The following is a 16392-nucleotide window of genomic DNA, read 5'->3' as shown; positions in this document are numbered from 1 at the left end:
AAAATCAGACCTGTAGTGTACCACTGTAACACATTCCATTCAAAATTTCAAACTGATAACACAGGCACCCACTGCCTTTTTTCAGGTATTATAATCTCGTTATAAATAAGTAGGAAGCTATGAAACAAAAGCATACATGTAATTAAGCTAGTAACATTTTGTTTCCAGGATTTGGGAAAGAAACACCCTTATTAACTCTAGATACAGAGCCCTTTTTTGAGCTTCAGGCATTGGGTTAAGTTGGTTGGGAGTAATGGCCTTTCTTAAAAACCAGCTCCTGTGCTCAGGTCGGAAACCGTGGTGGCTAGTGGTTAAGTGCTATGGCTGCTAACCAGAGGGTCAGCAGTTCGAATGCACCAGGCGCTCCTTAGAAACTCTATGGGGCAGTTCTACTCTGTCCTATACGGTCGCTGTGAGTCGGAATCGACTGGATGGCACTGGGTTTGGTTTGGTGCTCAGCTCTACGTAAACCTCCAGAGCCCTAGATGTCGCTGTGGCTCAATGAAGGGGGTGGGTGTGCGTCTCTGTGGTTACGAAGTTGGGGGCGGAGAAGTCAAGGGTGGCTGGGAAATGATGGCTGATGAAGAGGAAGAAGTCAAGCAGATCTTGCAGAAATTGCAGGTGGGGCCATAGATTAAAATCGGTATGTGCTTTTGTTACTCGGGGAGAAGCAGAGGACTCAGTTTATGTAGTGCCTCCGAATTCCTTGGCACATACACGACGCTGCCTGTGTCTGTGCGGTTGCTATAACAACTCCCGAATGTGCAGCCGCAGCAGCGAGGGGAGCCTCCCAGGCCAGGCGAGGGGCGCAGCCCATGTATTGGAACCCCCTGCTGCCGACCTGCCTGCACTTAATTGCAGACCTGTGTGGAAGACGATTTGTTGCATCTCATCTTTTTCATGTGCATTCTTAGAGAGGAACGGTGTTTTCTCGATTCACTCTTAGCAGATAGCATACATATGTGTATGGCTGGTCTACATGAGGTGTATTATCTCATCCAGTTTTGACTCCTACAGAGGCCATTTCTTCAACATTTCTCTGCTTTGAAATTGGCAACAATCACAGTCGTAATGGCCTGCACTGCATGTATCCTGGTACTGTGTCTGGGACTTCACAGTTTTGATCATTTTGCACACTCTTAATTCCAGTTAGGGGTAATCCCAGTTGGTGATTTGATGCAGAGGGGTTCAGACCCCACCCAGTCCACATTTGATTGTGGTTGAGACTAGGACTAGTTTTTTATGCCTGGTAAATTGGAGTTAACTAGTTGGTTGACTCCATCTTTTAATAATCCAGGATTTTCCTTTTAAACCTCAGAAACCCAGTCCTTTGTGTACTAACAGAGCCTGGAATTTAAACACTAGACCCATGGTAGGCTTGTACCTTGCTTAAAAAAAAGCTTCTAAGGCAAAAGTTTAAACATTGGTGAAATGTCTTTGTTTCTTGAGCAGATTAACACTTGTTAGAGTGTAGGCTTTATTTCATTTCCAAATGATTTGGATTAACTTCATTTTATTTCTTGGAACCTCTGGTGGCATAGTGGTTAAGAGGCTGCTAATCAAAAGGTTGGCAGTTTGAATTCACCAGGTGCTCCTTGGAAATCCTGCGGAGCAGTTCTGCTCTGTCCTGTAGGGTCACTATGAGTCGGAATCAGCTTGACAGCAACAGGTTTCGTTATATTTCCTAGTATATACTGGCTGAAATCAGCGGTTCTCAACCCTGGCTCCACATAAGAAACAGTGTGCATATATATTTGAATATGTATAGAAAAAAACCTGAAGATACACTAAACAGTGATTTTCCCTGAGGTTGTTTGGGATGATTGTGAGGAATTTTTTACTTTCTATTTTTTACATACACCTATTTGATTTTTAACAACTTATATATATTGCTTTTGTCCTGAGGAAAAAAAATTTTTAAAATATTCACTCAGCAAAACCAAACCAAACCAAACCAAACCAAACCAAACCAAACCAAACCAAAAATTTCTTTGCATGCTTGCTTTAACAATGAAAAAAACAAAACACAAACAAACAATAAAACCCTCTTTAAAACTCCCAGTTTGCAGCTATGCCGATTTTAGGACAAAAGGAGGTGAGCTGTAATTTTTGCTGAGGACTGTCTCTTCCTGGGTACCTTTGTGGTAGATGCACTAAGCAGCTTGGTAGAGGGTACTTGGAGTATTTCAGGTGCTGGAATTGAATGAGAGAATGGGGTAGAAGAGAGGAAAAGGATGGGTAGTGATGTTACTATATACGGGAATGATGGTAAGCTTTGATTTAATTGTTACAGATGTTTTAGAATAGAAGGCATGTATAGAAGGATATTTCTCAAAGTGTTTTACAGACCATTTTCATTAACGTCATCTAGGGTGCTTGTTAAAAATGCAGAATTTGGAGTTCTGCTAAATCTCCTAAAATCAGAATCTCTGCAGGCTGGGGCCTGGAAATACTCCACACATAAACTTTGAAAAGCAGTACTACAGAGGGTGATAGTCCACTCAGTTTATTCGGGGTAACCCTTTTAAACTAAGCGTAGCATATTTGTTAGAGGCAGGGAGGATTCATCAGTGAATTCATTTAACCGATATGTTTAATGAGAGCCTAGCATGTCCCAAGCCCTGTTCCAGTGCTCAGATATAGTTGTAAACAAAACAGACAAGGTCGCTCCCATCATGGAGCTTACATTCTAGTGGTAGAGACAGACAGTAGACAATTAAATGAATAGATCATATAATTTCAAATGATAAGTAAAATGTTGTCATGAAGAGCATGATTTAACCATGGAGGAGAGGAGAAAGAAGTTACTTTTGATTGGGTAGTTAGGGAAAGCCTCTCCGAGAAGCTGATATTTGAGCCAAGATCTAAATGATGATGAGCAATGAGCCATGCACAGGTATGGGGGCAGAGTGTTCCAGATGGCAGAGCACGTGTAAAGATGCTAAGGTGGGATGGAGCGTGGAGGATTTGAGGAACTAAATGAAGGGCAGGGTGGCTGGAGTGTTGCAGGAAGGAGAGTTTGGTAAGAAGTGAAGTTTGTGGCAGGGTGAGTAGCGGAAGGTCAGATCAGACAGGGCCTTCTAGGCCATGATAAGAAGTTGGATTTTCGGAGTTGAATTTTATTCTGACTGCAGTGGGAAACTATTGGAGGGTTTCTGATGTGATGCACGCTTTTGTAAGGTCTCTCTGACTGCAGTGAGAATGGGAGAGAGTAGAAGCAAGATGCCCAGTTAGGAAGCTACTGGAAAAGTCTAGGCAAGTAATGATGCTGACTTAGATTAGGATGGCCTAGCAGGAGGGAGACAGGTGGATGGATTTGGGATGTGTTGTGGAGGTAGTTGATAAGACTTGTTGGGATTGGATTATATGTTTCTGCTGCTATTCAGTTTTAGGAAAAGCTTTGACTGGTGGCACAGGACACTCGAGAATGCTTACTTGAAAAGAATGCAAGAGGGCCAGAAGATGATTTACCAAATCGAACAAAACAACTGAACAAGAAAAACACAAGTTTTTTTTAAAACCTGCAACAGTGTGGAGGCTACAGCAAATTGGGCTGTTCATGGTTGAAAATACTGCCTTTCTCACATGTTTATCATACTTACAAAAGCCCATTGTATTTTCAGACATCAGCACAGGAAAAATTGGGGATAAAATTGTTTTTGTCAGGAAGTCTGCGTTTGAGGTAAAGTTCAAAGTTTTAGTCTTTGGGGACCAGGTAGGATGAGTTTGTTATTTTTTGGTTAATCTCATGTTGTACAGTGTTTTCCCCTCTCGTGACTGTGGTAGGTGAAGTGCTTGCTTAGTCATATTGGAAGCCTGGCTGTGGCTGGGGGAGAGAGAACTGTCATCGTGGTGCAGAGACTGCAAAAATGGGACAACCTGAGAGTAGGCCTGGGTCACTGGCTACTTCCGCGCATGATTTGTGGCATTTTGATAGGGCTGACCACCTGCCTGTTGTGCCATTCCTAGGTGAGATAAACGCAAAACCAGACCCATTGTTGTCGAGTTGATTCCGACTCATAGTGACCCTATAGGACAGAGTAGAACTGCTCCATAGGGTTTCCAAGGCTGTAAATCTTTATGGAAGCAGACTGCCACATTGTTTTCCTGCGGAGTGGCTGGCGGGTTTGAACCCCTGACCTTTCCGTTAGTGGTTGAGCTGTTTAACCACTGTGCCACCAGGGCTCCTCTAGGTGAGATAGGGAATCAGTACTTCGAGGCCAAGGGCTGATGTGGCTCGCCAATCTCAAACTTCCTTGTCTGGTGTTCTTTCTGTCCTAATGGTATCATTCTTACATTTCCTAGGAACTGGTGGATCAGCTCTATTCATTTCGAGACTGCTATTTCGAAACACATAGCGTTGAGGATGCTGGGAGGAAGCAACAGGATGTGCGGGAGGAGATGGAGAAGACCCTGCAACAGATGGAGGAAGTAGCAGGTATGAGTCCGAAAGAACGCAGCCCCCTCCCTGATCTTCACTTGAATGTTATAGGGATGTGCTCTCTGTCTATAGCCTTTTTGGGATCCTATTTGTGATGGCTACAGGATGATGGAATATTTCTTCTCAGAGCCCTGTGTGTGGTGATGGTTTTTCAGCTCTCTAAAATACTTTCCCTAAAATTACAGCAAATGCCAGGGAATAAAAGAGCATATTTGTTGCTTGAACTATTGCAGTAATGTCCTTAACTGACTTTTCTGCCTCTAATTTCTTTCATTTCTAAATCATCTTATATAAATACCATAGCCATGATTACCTTCCCAAACATTACTTCATTCATTTAATCTTATTGTCTTCTCTGCCTCTTTGCTCCAGTGTCTTCAAAGATTTGCACTATTGACTAGCAGAAGTCTAAACCCCTTATTCAAGTCTCCCTCCTTTCACTTTTTTCTAACCTCTTCTCTGACTTCTTACTCACAGAGCAATCTTTCATTTCTTCCAGGTTGGTCCTTCCATTCTCCCATAAACATGTCACATGTGTTTCTGCATCTTTGTTATATCATCTTCTAACCTGGAGGGCCTTGTCTTCTCTCCTCTTGACTTTTTAAAACCGATGCATTGGGCATATATCATATGCTCCTTTCCATTGTTTTACTTTTTTTATGTGTATTCTTTGTCGTTTCCACCAGATTGTAAACCCTCAAGAGTAGCAATAGTGCTTTCTTTGTTACCCCATTACCCAGCATAGTACCCTGCATATGGCTGGCTTTCAATAAACGGTTTGTATATAAAAATTTTCTTCAACTCTTTTATTTCTAGAGCTGGCACGGAGTTACTCCTTGAGAGATAGTGCCCTAGTCTTATCTGAAAGACTGACTGGGTTTTTCCATTTTCCTCTCTCTTTTTCTCTCCCTCCTAGGTTCTGTCCAGAGCAAGGCCCAGGTTCTGATGCTCACTGGGAAGGCACTGAATGTGACTCCTGACTATAGCCTTAGGGCTGAGGAGCTTCTGTCAAAGGCTGTGAAGCTGGAGCCTGAGCTGGTGGAAGCCTGGAACCAGCTGGGTGAGGTGTACTGGAAGAAAGGGGATGTTGCAGCGGCCCACACCTGCTTCTCAGGAGCCCTCACCCATGTGAGCTGCCTGCTGTCCCCTCAGGAAATGCATATAGGAAGGATGGGATTTTTCTGGTCTGTGAATTGCCTCGGGGCATGATACTAGAGTAGAGCTGAGTTGAAACCAGGAGAACAGAATCAGAAAGGAGGGAGATTGGGGGAGCAGACCTGGATGAAGAAGATCAGGACAGGGAACTGAGCAAAGAAGAAGGTGATGAGATCAGGTTCAGGGTAGGTGAGAAGTGAAGAAAAGTTAACAACCAAACTGGTCCTTGGAGATGGGGGTCTGAGATTCAGATGGAGCAAGAATTAAGATGAAGAATTAGATTTAGGAGAGGATTGAGATCAGAATAGATCTGGAAAGAGAAGGTGTAATTAGGAATGTTGAGTAAATATCTTTTCCATTTGCAGTGCAAGAACAAAGTCTCCCTGCAAAACCTGTCCATGGTGCTTCGCCAGCTGCGGGCTGACACTGGAGATGAACATTCTCGTCATGTCATGGATAGTGTTCGACAGGCCAAGTTGGCTGTGCAGATGGATGTCCATGATGGCCGCTCCTGGTGTGAGTGCTCTCAAAAGATCTCCAGACGTTTCTAGAGCAGTGGTTCTCAAGCATAGCTGCAAACCAGAATCTTCTGAACCCCACCTGTTGATTCTGACTCTGAGGGTAAAGCCAGGGCATGTTTGTTTGGAAGAAGCCCCAGAGGTACTTTGATGAACCACTGTTCTAGGAAGTCTTGAATCTATTGATCCAAGAGATGAGGCTTATGTTTCCCTATAAGCAAGGCAGAAATTTGTGCAGTCTGTTGAAGGTTTCTTCATGGGTTCTGTGTTTGTCTGTCAGTAGAATTTTGGGTATACTAAAGTGGTGTTATCACTGGTTAGTTTCAGATGTGAAGCCCTTCAAGTAGACTTTTGAGGATGATCAAAATAGGTCATATCTTGAACTTGGGCTCTGAGTTGATGCATCTCTGTATTTGTCTTGCAGATATCCTGGGGAATGCGTACCTTTCTCTTTACTTCAATACTGGCCAGAGCCCTAAGATCTCCCAGCAAGCCCTCAATGCCTATGCTCAAGCAGTAAGTCCTTGTGGTCATCCAGGTCAGATGAGTAGAGGTAGCAGCAGAAGCGAGAGCATCATTCCGTCTTCCTTGTGGCGCTTTGGCTAGAAGCCTGGGCGGTGTTCGCTGACATCCAGCATATGTGGGTTTGCTAAGCTGTGTCTTCAGAAGCAACTTATTTCTCCTTGTAGCTTTGAGTATTAGCAGCCATCTGCAGTGTAGTGTCTCAGTGCTGGAGCCCTGGTGGCACAGTGGTTTAGAGTTTAGCTGCTAACCAAAAGGTCGGAAGTTTGAATCCACCAGTCTCTCCTTGGAAACCCTATGGGGCAGTTCTGCTCTGACCTGTAGGGTCACTATGAGTCAGAATTGACTTGATGGCAGTGGGTTTGTTTTTTTTGCGTTTCAGTGCCAGATAGCTCCTTGAGCAGTCTAGGTTTCTCATAGGCGTGCATAACCAAATCATCGAACTCACCTCAGCAAACACATTGTTTTTAATGGGAAAAAAATCTGTTAAAATAGTACTTGTTCACGTTGGTGTACATTTTTAAATAAAAAGGAAAACTTCAATTGTTGTTTTTAGCTGCCATCCACTTGGCCCCTGACTCTTGGTGACCCCATACCCAATGGAATGAAGTGCTGCCTGGTCCTGCACCATCCCCATGGTTGGTGGACAGTTGGACTGTGGTGATCCATAGCTTTTTTTATTGGCTGATTTTTGGGAAGTACTGTATTTTTATGCAAACCATGTGTGCCTCCTATGTTCGTTTGACAACTGCACCCTCCCCCTGCGAGGTATTTTCGTAAGTACCACTATGCCAAATTTTTTTTTTTTTAAGTGTTGCTGTGAAAAAAATTAGCATGGTATGTTTACAAAAATGTCTTGCGGGTGGTGGGGAGGGTGCAGATGGCAAAAGAATGTAGAAGGCGTGTCTTATTTGTGTAAAAATATGGTAGATTGCCAGGCCTTTCTTTCCAGTCTGTCTTAGTCTGGAAGCTCTGCTGAAACACGTTCAGCATTATAGTAATGTGCAGGCCTCCACTGACGAATGAGTGCTGGCTGCACCTGAGGCGCATTGGCCAGGCAAATTAAGTGCTATCCCCAAATTAACCATTAGATATTGTGGCTCTGGATTTCCCTTAGACTCAAATAGGTAACAGCATGTAGGCCCTTCTGCGTCATTTCCTAGGAATTAATTCACTGTTGCTCATGCTTTGCTTTTAGGCCATAGCCACAGGCATGGGTGCGTTCTTCAGGCTTTGACTGCTTGCTTACTCATTATTAGGGGATTCACTTTGGCCTTCTGAGAACTTTTTGTTTAATCCTTGTATTCACTTTTCTTTTGCTTTCTTGTTTCTCTTGACTTAGGGGATTGCTTCTTAACTTGCCATTACATTTCCCCAAAGGTGTTTTACAGTTTATTAGAAGACCTCATTTTTACAATAACAAAAAACCCCAAAATTATAAGATCTACTACCTATCTCCAAAATCCAGCATTACGTTTTTTTTTTTCTTTGTGGTAAATGTATATGTAACAAAACATTTGCCATGTCAGCATTCTTCACACGTACAATCCAGTGACATTAATTGTGTTCGTGATGTACCATCAGCACCATTATCCGTGTCACATTTTTCCATCACTCTCAATAGAAGCTCACTGTCGCCTAAGCAGTGATTCTCCCTTTCCCCTCCCTCCTGCCTGCCCCTGGTAACCACTAATAAAGAGGTCTGTATACACTTGCCTATTCCAGATATTTCATCAAAGTGGAATCATACGATATTTGTCCTTTTGACTGACTAATTTTAATCAGCATGGTGTTTTCAAGGTTCATCTATGTTGTAGCATGTATCAGGACTTCATTTCTCTTTATTGCCATTACTTTTTCTCTGTGTCCCATAATCAAGAATACCAAAAACCCACTGCTGTCAGGTCGATTCTGACTCATAGTGACCCTATAGGACAAGGTAGAACTGCCCCGTAGAGTTTCCAAGGAGTGCCTGGCGGATTCGAACTGCCAGCCTCTTGGTTAGCAGCCATAGCACTTAACCACTATGCCACCAGGGTTTCCAGGCAAGAATACAGTCACCTGATATTCTTGTGTGTGGTTTAGGGACTGCCCTTTTTTCAGGTAAGAAACTTTTAGGCAGAGAAATTATATTTTACTCTAATTTCTTAATCTGATAAATGTTTATATTTCAAATAATATGATGTATTTCTTTATGATTTTATATTTGACTTCTCTTAAATTGTTGTTTTTTACTCTTAAATTCTTCACCACACCTGCATTTTGAAACATACTTGAAGCAACCATTTTAAATCATGTTTATGCTTTGGCAATGTGCCAGGCAATGAATAGAATTAAAAAAATAAAATGAAGATAGCCAGCAGTTTCTTCAGAGTGCATTTGTCTGCCCTGTCCCATGATTTTTGACCAGCCATTGTAATTAGAGAATCAGAATTTGACTTCCAGTGTGTGTGTTTTAAGGGAGCTTAGATGTAGAAATCTGATTCTGCATGTGCCTGGAGTCAGACTCATGGGCAGAGGACATGCATCAAGTTAGCATCCTTTCTGTTAGAGGCTTTCCTCACTATATCAGTGCCTCACTATTTAAAAAAAAAGTTTATCAGAATGCTTTCACATACTTCTTTTCTATGTTTCTAATATTGTACAGATAATTTATTATCATATTTTAAAGTTCCATGCACAAACACACATGCGCACACAGACACACAAAACCCCATATATTGCTGAGGTTTCAGGGACTGAGTAAACCTTTTTGGATGAAGTTTTGTGTTGTACTTGTTGGTAACTATATACCACACAAGCAGTTGCTTTATAACAGCTTGAGTATGGGTAGCATTTCCACTTAGCGTTTTTCTAGAGAGAGGAGGCCTAGGAACTGCTGGACATGGTCCTCCTTAAGACTGAGATGGGATCCACTGATGATCTTTTTATCTCTCTGTAGGAGAAGGTCGACAGGACAGCTTCCAGCAATCCTGACCTTCATCTGAACAGGGCGACGGTAAGACCTGTGAGGGTGGTGGTCCTCTGAGGGTGACTGAGTACACGTAGAGACAAGGTTGGGTACAAATTGCTAGTGGAAAGTCACATTATTTCTAGGAAGAGTTAGCTTACTTGGCTTCAGTATCTGGTGGAGTCACTGGAGGGGGAAGGGACTGAGAAGGTGGGAGGGTACATAGAGTGTGGGAAGATAGTTTAGAAGACTTCTCTGAAATGTTAATTTTAAATATAAAAATGAAATGACCCAATCTATGCAACTTAATTATTCTAGAGTTCGGAAGTTAGCTTTGAAATAATTCCAACTTTGGGGATGTGATCACCTTGGCCAGGAAGGCAGGTTGTAAGGCATTACCAGCTCTCCAGGCTGTTTATGGTAGATCTGGGAAGGAAAGCAGTTGTTTCTCTAGATTCCTAGCTCCCGTGTCTTTCCTCCCTCTGCATAGTTTATGTTAAGTACACTTGTAATTGGGAGGTTTTGGGTTACTTCTTGTACAGTTGCATAAATATGAAGAGAGTTACGGGGAGGCCCTGGAGGGATTCTCTCGGGCTGCAGCACTGGAACCTGCCTGGCCAGAGCCCCGGCAACGAGAGCAACAGCTTCTGGAATTCCTGGACAGATTAACCAGCCTTCTTGAGAGCAAGGTAAAGATGTCTAAAGGACTGGATCCTACTCTTTGATTTTGGGTAGGGTCAGTAAAATAAGAATTGAATAGGCTGAGGTGGTGGAGATCTGATAGAGGTGGGTGGGTGGGAGAGAAGTACTAGATTCTCAAGGAGAGTGACTTAATTCCCGGCTTCTTATCTATTTCTTCTGCAGGGAAAGGTAAAGACCAAAAAGTTGCAGAGCATGCTGGGAAGCTTGCGCCCAGCCCATCTAGGCCCTTGTGGTGACGGGCACTATCAGTCAGCCTCTGGGCAGAAGGTGACCCTGGAGCTCAAGCCACTGAGTGTGCTGCAGCCTGGTGTGAATAGTGGTGTTGTGGTCCTGGGAAAGGTGGTGTTTAGCCTTACTACAGAGGAGAAAGTACCCTTGTGAGTGTTTCTTGCTTTTCCTCTTTTATACCCTTCTGAACTAATTGCCCTTACTTCGTGGCCTTTTGCTGACAGCTCAGGACATTGTTAGTGGCCACAGATTAGTGAATTCTTCTTCTCTTCTGTAGCAGGTATTGTCTAACCAGTTGAACCAGTTGCTGTTGGGTTGATTCTTTTTTTTTTTTTAATTTTATTGTGCTTGAGGTGAGAGTTTATGGCTCAAGTGAGTTTCTTGTTCAAAAATTTATACACATATTGCTTTGTGATGTTGGTTGCAATCCCCACCATGTAATACCACTCTCCCCCTTTCCACCCCGGGTTCCCTGTGCCCATTTGTCCAGCTCCTATCCCTTCCTGCCTTCTTGGCTTCCTTTTGGGCAAGAGTTGCCTATTTGGTTTCATCTGTTGATTGAACTAAGAAGCACGCTCCTCATGTGTGTTATTGTTGGTTTTATAGGCCTGTCTAAGCTTTGTCTGAAAAGTGTACTTTGGGAGTGGTTCCAGTTCTGAGTTAGCAGAGTGTCCAGGGGCCATAGTCTCGGGGGTTCCTCTAGTCTCTGTCAGACCAGTAAGCCTGGGCTTTTTTTGTGAATTTGAATTTTGTTCTACATTTTTCTCCTGTTCAGTCCATGATCCCTGTTATGGTGATCAGTGATGGTGGCCAGGACATCTAGCACTTCTGGGCTCTGGCTGGTAGAAGCTCTGGCCCATGTGATCCTTTAGTCCTTTGGGCTAGTATTTTCCTTGTGTCTTTTGTTTTCTTCATTCTCTTTTGCTCCGGATGAGATGGAACCAATAGATGTGTCTTAGATGGCTGCTTGCTAGCTTTTAAGACCCCAGACAGTGCTCACCGAAGAAGGATTTAGAACATTTTCTTTATGAACTATGATATGCCAGTTGATCTAGATGTCCCTGAAACAATGGTGCCCAGCCTTCAGCCCCTGTAACTCGGTTCCTCAAGGTGTTTGGATGTGTCTAGGAAACTTCTGTGGCTCTGCCTTGGTCAGGTTGTGCTGACTTCTCCTATATTGTGTACCGTCTTTCCCTTCACCAAAGTTGACACTTGTCTACTATCTAGTTAGTGATTTCCCTTCATCATTTCTTCCCACCCTTGTAACTATCAAAGAATATTTTTTTCTACGTGTAAACCTTTTCTTGAGTTTTTATAATAGTGGCCTCATACAAGATTTGTCTTTTTGTGATTGACTTATTTCACTCAGCTTAATGCCCTCCAGGTTCATCTACGTTGTGAGATGTTTTGAGGATTCATGATTGTTCTTTATCATTGCGAAGTATTCCACTGTGTGTATATACCATAATTTGTTTATCCATTCATCTGTTGATGGGCACTTAGGTTGTTTCCATCTTTTTGCTATTCCCCGTAGTGCAGCAGTGAACATGGGTGTACATATGTCTATTTGTGCGACGGCACTTATTCTCTAGGATATATTCCTAGGATTGGGATTGCTGAATTACACGGGATTTCTATTTCTAGCTTTATAAGGAGGCGCCATATTGTTTTTCATAGTGTTTGTACCATTTTACATTCCCACCAGCAGTGCATAAGAGTTCCAGTCTCCCCGCAACCTCTCCAACATCTGTTACTTTCTGTTTTATTTATTAGTGCCAGGATTGTTGGAGTGAGATGGTATCTTATTGTAATTTTGATTTGCAGTTCACTAGTGGGTAATGATGGTGAGGATTTCCTCATGTGTCTGTTAGCCGTCTTAATGTCTTTTTTGGTAAAGTGTCTATTCATATCCTTTGCGCATTTTTTAATTGGATTATTGTCTTTTTGTTGCTGAGGTGTTGAAATATTTTTTAGATTTTAGAGATTAGAGCCTTGTTGAATATGTTGTAGCCAAAATTTTTTTCCCAGTCTGCAGGTTCTGTTTTTACTCTTGGTGAAGTCTTTTGATGAGCTTAAGTGTTTGATTTTTCAGAGGTCCTAGTTATCTAGTTGGAAACCCTGGTGGGGTAGTGGTTAAGAGCTACGTCTGCCAACCAGAAGGTCTGCAGTTTGAATCCATCACGTGCTCCTTGGAAACCTTATGGGGCAGTTCTACTCTGTCCTGTAGGGTCACTGTGAGGCGGAATTGACTTGGGGCAATGCGTTTGGTTTTGGTTTTTTTAGTTATCTAGTTTGTCTTCTGGTATTTGTGCTTTGTTAGTTATGGTTCATATTGTATTTATGTCAGTTATGGTTCATATTGTATTTATGTCATGTGTTAGGGCCTCTAGCATTGTCCCTATATTTTCTTTCATGATCTTTATCATTCTAGGTTTTATATTTAGGTCTTTTATGGTGTGAGGTATGAATCTTGTTTCATTTTTTTTTTTTTACAGATGGACATCCAGTTATGCCAGCACCATTTACTAAAGAGACTGTATTTTCCCCATTTAATAGACTTTGGCCCTTTGTGAAATATTAGCTGACCACAACTGGATGGATTTATGTCTGGGTTCTCAATTCTGTTCCATTGGTCTATGTGTCTGTTGTTGTACCACTACCAGGCTATTTTGGCTATGGTGGTGGTGTAATAGGTTCCAAGATCAGATAGTGTGAGGCGTCCCGCTTTGTTCTTCAGTAATGTTTTACTTAGCTGGGGCATCTTCCATTTCCATATAAAGTTGGTGATTTGTTTTTCCATCTCATTATAGAATGCTGTTAGAATTTGGGTCAGGATTACATTGTATTTGTACATCGGTTTGGGTAGTGTTGACATTTTGACAATGCCAAATCTTTCTATCCATGAGCATGGCATGTTTTTCCATTTATGTAGGTCTCGTTTGGTTTCTTGCAGTAGTGTTTTGTAGTTTTCTTTGTGTAGGTCTTTTACGTCCCTGGTTAGATTTATTCCTAAGTATTTTATGTTCTTGGGGGTATTGTAAATGGTATTGATTTGGTGATTTCCTTTTCAAAGTTCTCTTTGTTGGTGTAGAGGAATCCAACTGATTTTTGTATGTAAAAAATATTTTGTATCTTGTATCGTGTTACTTTGCTGAAATCTTCTATTAGTTCTAGTAGGTTTCTTGTGTATTCTTTGGGGTTTTCTATGTATAGGATCATATCATCTGCTAATCTGGATAGTTTTACCTCCTCCTTACCAGTTTGGATACCCTTTATTTCTTTTGCTTGCCTTACTGATTTCATTAGGACTTCCAGCACGATGTTGAATAAGAGTGGTGATAAAGGGCATCTTTGTCTGGTTCTTACTCTCAAGGGGAATGGTTTCAGCCTGCTCCATTGAGAGTGATGTTGGCTGTTGGTTTTGTATAGATGCCCTTTATTATGTTGAGGAATTTCCCTTCTATTCCTATTTTGTTGAGAGTTTTTATCAGGAATGGGTATTGGGCTTTGTCAATTGTCTTTTCTGTGTCTATTGACATGATTGTGTGATTCTTTTGTTTTATTTATGTGGTGGTTTATGTTGATTGATTTTTCTAATGTTGAACCATCCTTGCATATCTGGTATGAATCCCACTGGGCTATATTTTTTTGATATGTTGTTGAATTCTGTTGGCTAGAATTTTTGTATCTATATTCATGAGGGATATTGGTCTGTAATTTTTTTTTTGCTTTTGTGATGTCTTTGCCTGGCTTTATGCTGGTTTCATAGAATGAATTCAGGAGTATTCTTTCCTTTTCTATGCTCTGAAATAGTTTGAGTAGTATTGGTTTGAGCTTTTCTCTGAAAGTTTGGTAGAATTTTCCAGTGAAGCTGTCCAGGCCAAAGCTTTGTTTTGTTGGGAGTTTTTAAAATTACTTCTTCAATCTCTTCTTTTGTTTTTGGTCTGTTTAGTTTTTCTGCTGCAGTTTGTGTTGGTTTAGGTAGGTCGTGTGTTTCTAGAAATTTGTCCATTTCCTCTAGGTTTTCTAATTTTTTAGAGTACAGTTTTTCATAATCTTCTGTAATGATCCTTTTTATTTCAGTTGGCTGTACTGAGATATTACCCGTCTCATTTCTTATTCAAATCATTTGTTTTCTTTCTTTTTCTTTTGTCAGCTTGGCCAGTGGTTTGTTGATTTTGATCTTTTCAAAGAATCAATTTTTGGTCTTGTTGATTCTGTTGTTTTTCTATTCTCTATTTCATTTATTTCTGTCCTAATCTTTATTATTTCCTTTCTTCTGGTGCCTGAGGGCCTTGCTTGTTGTTCTCTTTTTATTTGTTTGAATTGCAGGGCTAATGTTGTGATTTTGGCTCTTCCTTCTTTTTTGATGTGTGTGTTTATTGCTGTAAATTGACCTCTAAGCACTGCTTTTGCTGCGTCCCAAAGGTTTTGGTAAGATTTGTTTTCATTCTCATTTGATTTTAGGAATTTTTTTTATTCCATCCTTGATTTCTTCTATTATCCAGTAGTTTTTACGCAAGGTGTTGTTCAGTTTCCATGTATTTGACTTTTTTTCTTACTATTTCTGTTGCTGATTTCTACTTTTATGGCATTATGAGCAGAAAAGATGCTTAGTATTATTTCGATGTTTTGGATTTTGTTGAGGCTTGCTTTGTAGCCTAATATGTAGTGTATTCTAAAGAATGTTTCTCGTGTTTTGGAAAGAATGTATACTTTGCTGCTGTTGGGTGGCATGTTCTGTATGTGTCTATGAGGTCAAGTTGGTTGATTCAGGCATTTAGATCTTAGGTATTTTTATTGAGTTTCTTTTTAGATGTTCTGTCCTTCACTGATAGTAGTGTTGAAGTTCTTCTGCTATTATTGTGGAGCTGTCTGTTTCTCCTTTCAGTGCTGTTAGAGTTTGTTTTATATATTTTGGAACCCTGTCATTGGGTGCGTATATATTTGTTATGGTAATGTCCTCATGGTGTAGCACCCCTTTAATTATTATATAGTGTCCTTCCTTATCCTTTATGGTAGATTTTGCTTTAAAGCCTTCTTACTTAGATTAATATTGTTATTCCTGCTCTTTTTTGGTTGTGTGGTTGATATAGTTTTTCCATCTTTTCAGTTTTAGTTGGTTTATGTCTTTGTGTCTAAGGTATGTCTCTCATAGACAGCATATAGATGGATCTTGTTTTTTTAATCCATTCTGCCACTCTGTCTCTTTACTGGTGCATTTAAGCCGTTTAGATTCAATGTAATTATTGATAGGTATGAGTTTTGTGCTGTCGTTTTGTTGTACTTTTTTTGTGGTATTGACAGCTTCTTTGTTCCGCTTAATGTTGTGTGCTGAGTTCTTTCTGTTTATTGATATTCTTTTCCTTTGTTTCATGATTGCCAATTTTGTGTTCACTGAGTCTTTAATGTTTTTCTTGTTTTTTATTTTTATGGGTAGGCTCGTTAGCTTCCTCTGCAGTTTCCTTGAAATGTACCTTTACTTTCTGAAGTTTAGATCAGTCTTTATTTCTTTATATCGCCTTGACTTACTTTCTATATGGAAGTTCTATAACGACACAGTATATTCTCTCTTTTTTGTTTTGGTGTTGTTGTTGTTTACATATTGATATCTCTGGCTCCCTATTTTCAGCCATTAGCGTTGTTTTGTTTTTGAGAATTCCCTATCTGTGTTGGCATCTGGTTGATCTATCCTGTGTCCTGGCGTTGGATTGTTGTCTGATGTTGTTGATTCTCTAACCAGAGAACTCCCTTTAATATTTCTTGTAATTTTGGTGTGATTTTTACATATTCCCTTAATTTCTTTTTATCTGGAAATGTCATAATTTTGCTGTTATATTTGAGAGACAGTTTTGCTGGATAGATAATTCTTGACT

At 41.0% G+C, this 16392-nt stretch overlaps 1 protein-coding gene across 1 annotated transcript in view; it reads left to right on the top strand.

The window, feature by feature from the left end:
• Positions 1-526: 526 nt before the first annotated feature.
• The window catches only part of TTC5 (tetratricopeptide repeat domain 5), a 32960-nt gene continuing 17094 nt past the window's right edge, over positions 527-16392 (top strand). Inside the window, exons 1-8 of the mRNA XM_003421579.4 lie at positions 527-621; positions 4306-4438; positions 5358-5569; positions 5962-6112; positions 6539-6630; positions 9578-9634; positions 10129-10275; positions 10451-10665. Coding sequence (XP_003421627.3) covers positions 571-621; positions 4306-4438; positions 5358-5569; positions 5962-6112; positions 6539-6630; positions 9578-9634; positions 10129-10275; positions 10451-10665 — 1058 coding nt within the window. The 5' untranslated portion in view covers positions 527-570. The remainder of the gene's footprint in view (positions 622-4305; positions 4439-5357; positions 5570-5961; positions 6113-6538; positions 6631-9577; positions 9635-10128; positions 10276-10450; positions 10666-16392) is intronic.

This window comes from Loxodonta africana, chromosome 10, assembly GCF_030014295.1.
Source record: "Loxodonta africana isolate mLoxAfr1 chromosome 10, mLoxAfr1.hap2, whole genome shotgun sequence".
Taxonomy (NCBI): Eukaryota; Metazoa; Chordata; class Mammalia; order Proboscidea; family Elephantidae; genus Loxodonta; species Loxodonta africana.
Note: the sequence above shows the minus strand (reverse complement) of the source record. Positions and strands in the feature narration are given on the sequence as shown.